Source organism: Equus asinus, unplaced genomic scaffold (assembly GCF_041296235.1).
Source record: "Equus asinus isolate D_3611 breed Donkey unplaced genomic scaffold, EquAss-T2T_v2 contig_803, whole genome shotgun sequence".
NCBI lineage: Eukaryota > Metazoa > Chordata > Mammalia > Perissodactyla > Equidae > Equus > Equus asinus.
In genome coordinates, this window is record NW_027225520.1 from 2,782,269 (window position 1) to 2,784,158 (window position 1,890).

Consider the following 1,890-nt stretch of genomic DNA (forward strand, 5'->3'; position numbering starts at 1 on the left):
AGAAAGAAGCAACAATTTAATATAATACTCAAACGGAGCATTTACCATTGACAACAAAATATGGCCCCGCCAAATAGGGAAATAGGTGCTGGGCAAAAGGGGGGAGGGGGAAGAGGGGTTGGTGCCTTCCCTCGTGGCCAACAGGGGACCCCAAGAAACGGATCACAAAGTTCTCCTCATCAGAATCAGGGGAGGTGGCCCTGTGCACCCTGAGTATCAACGCTGTGTCCCCGCTGTAGCTCAGCTGGTCTCAGGAGGGTCATCGACCACCACCACTGGGCCCTTGGTTGGGGGTCTGGTGTCTGGAGAAAGAGAGGCATTTCCTGAGCGGCCTGCCCTGGAACCACAGTGCACACCGCATCCCGGCCCCCACTGCGCTCTGTGCTCCAGCCCTGTGCTCAGTGCTCAGTCAGCCAACAGCACCCCATCTGTCCCTGACACAGGGGCTGATATTTAGCATCACCCACTTCACAGAGGAGGAAACCAGTCCCAGAAACGTGAGTGCAATCGCCCAGGACGGGACTGCTCAGCAGTGGAGCTGGAACCCAGGGCCAGCTGTCTGCCTCCCCAGGCCCACGCTCAGCCTGAATGTTTCCTGAGCCCATGGTTTCAGCCACTGCCGGTCTGGACACTCACTCTGGCCTGAGCGGTTCTTCTTGCCTTTGAAGAAGAGTCGAATCTTTCTGACCCAGTGGTATCGGGGCTCCAGCTGGCAGGACAGGCTGTAGCTACGGGACAGAGCGGAGCTGGGAGCTCTCAGGAGCCACACATCACATGTGCGTCCTGGAGCCTGCCAGCAGCTGGGGTCGAAGAGCCCCAGGGGTCGCCATGCAGTCAGATCAGGGGCTGACCATGGAGCAACGGCCATGGGCTCTGGAGCTGGTCAGCAGAGAGAGGCTGCCCTGCCCTCCCCCAACTCCTGACCCGACTCACCTCTCCTCCTTGCTCAGGGGCTCCACGGCCTGGAACCAGGCCCCAAAGTGCTCGTCGGGCTGCACGGTGTACAGATTTGCAGCCTCCTGAAGCAGCTCGATCTCGTCCATCAGTTTGAATTGCTAGGACAGAGCAAGCACAGGATGCCCACAGGGCCTGAGTGGGGGACCCTGCAGGGCTCGTGGAGGGGGTGAGGAAGGGGGCAAGGGGCCAGTCTGGGGCCTTTGCCCACTTGGGAGCCCTCCCTCCCTGCGATTCCAGTCAGGGCTTGCCTGCTCTCACACTTGGCCCAAAATAGCTCCTCCTCCAGGAAGGAGTCTTTGATGCCAGCCCTTCCCCCACCCGCCAATGCCATAGGATCCCTAGCTCTGTATATCGAAGTGGGCAAATAAATGTTCCACCCTGGGGATTGGGCCAGAGGGGGTCCTGCCCACTGCGGGGGGGGGTCTCTGATTTCCAACCCCCACCCTCCCCACCGGGAGGCCGCAGCCGCTTACCTCATTCCATTTCCGACAGTTGAGCACATTGCCCTGGAAAGCAGACAGCCGCAGTCCATCAGAAACAGCCCCCTGGGGCCAGCACTAGCCCCCGTCCACACCTCTTGCAATGTTGCACTACTGCCAGTGGGCAGGCCCATCCAGAGCCCGGACTTGGACCTGGGCCAGTCTCTGGGCTCCAGAGCAGGGGGCGCAGAGCAACTGAGGCAACAGACCTTGTGACCCAACCCTCTCTGATGACACGTGGGGAGACTCAGGCCTCAGGCAGGAAGGGACAGCTCAGCCTCTGATGTGCTTCCTGACTGGGAGGGGCCCGACTTCTCTTCCCTCACTGGCAGGGCCAGAGGGAGAGGCTGAGTCCTGCTCAGACACCACGTCCTGCGGCCACACAGTCAGGCAGCTCTGAGCCTCATCAGCCCAGGGAACCTGGACGGTGGCTTATGCAGAGCCTGCATCACCC

At 60.7% G+C, this 1,890-nt stretch overlaps 1 protein-coding gene across 1 annotated transcript; it reads right to left on the reverse strand.

Annotated features, from left to right (window-relative positions):
• On the reverse strand, positions 1-1,690 carry LOC139044349 (ral guanine nucleotide dissociation stimulator-like). Its single transcript, XM_070503782.1, has 4 exons — positions 1,431-1,690; positions 934-1,055; positions 637-728; positions 1-302 (listed from the first exon to the last, which is right to left on the reverse strand). Exons 2-4 carry the CDS (start codon positions 1,041-1,043, stop codon positions 241-243), a joined length of 264 nt encoding a protein of 87 aa, XP_070359883.1. The 5' UTR covers positions 1,044-1,055; positions 1,431-1,690; the 3' UTR covers positions 1-240.
• Between the last annotated feature and the right edge of the window lie 200 nt (positions 1,691-1,890).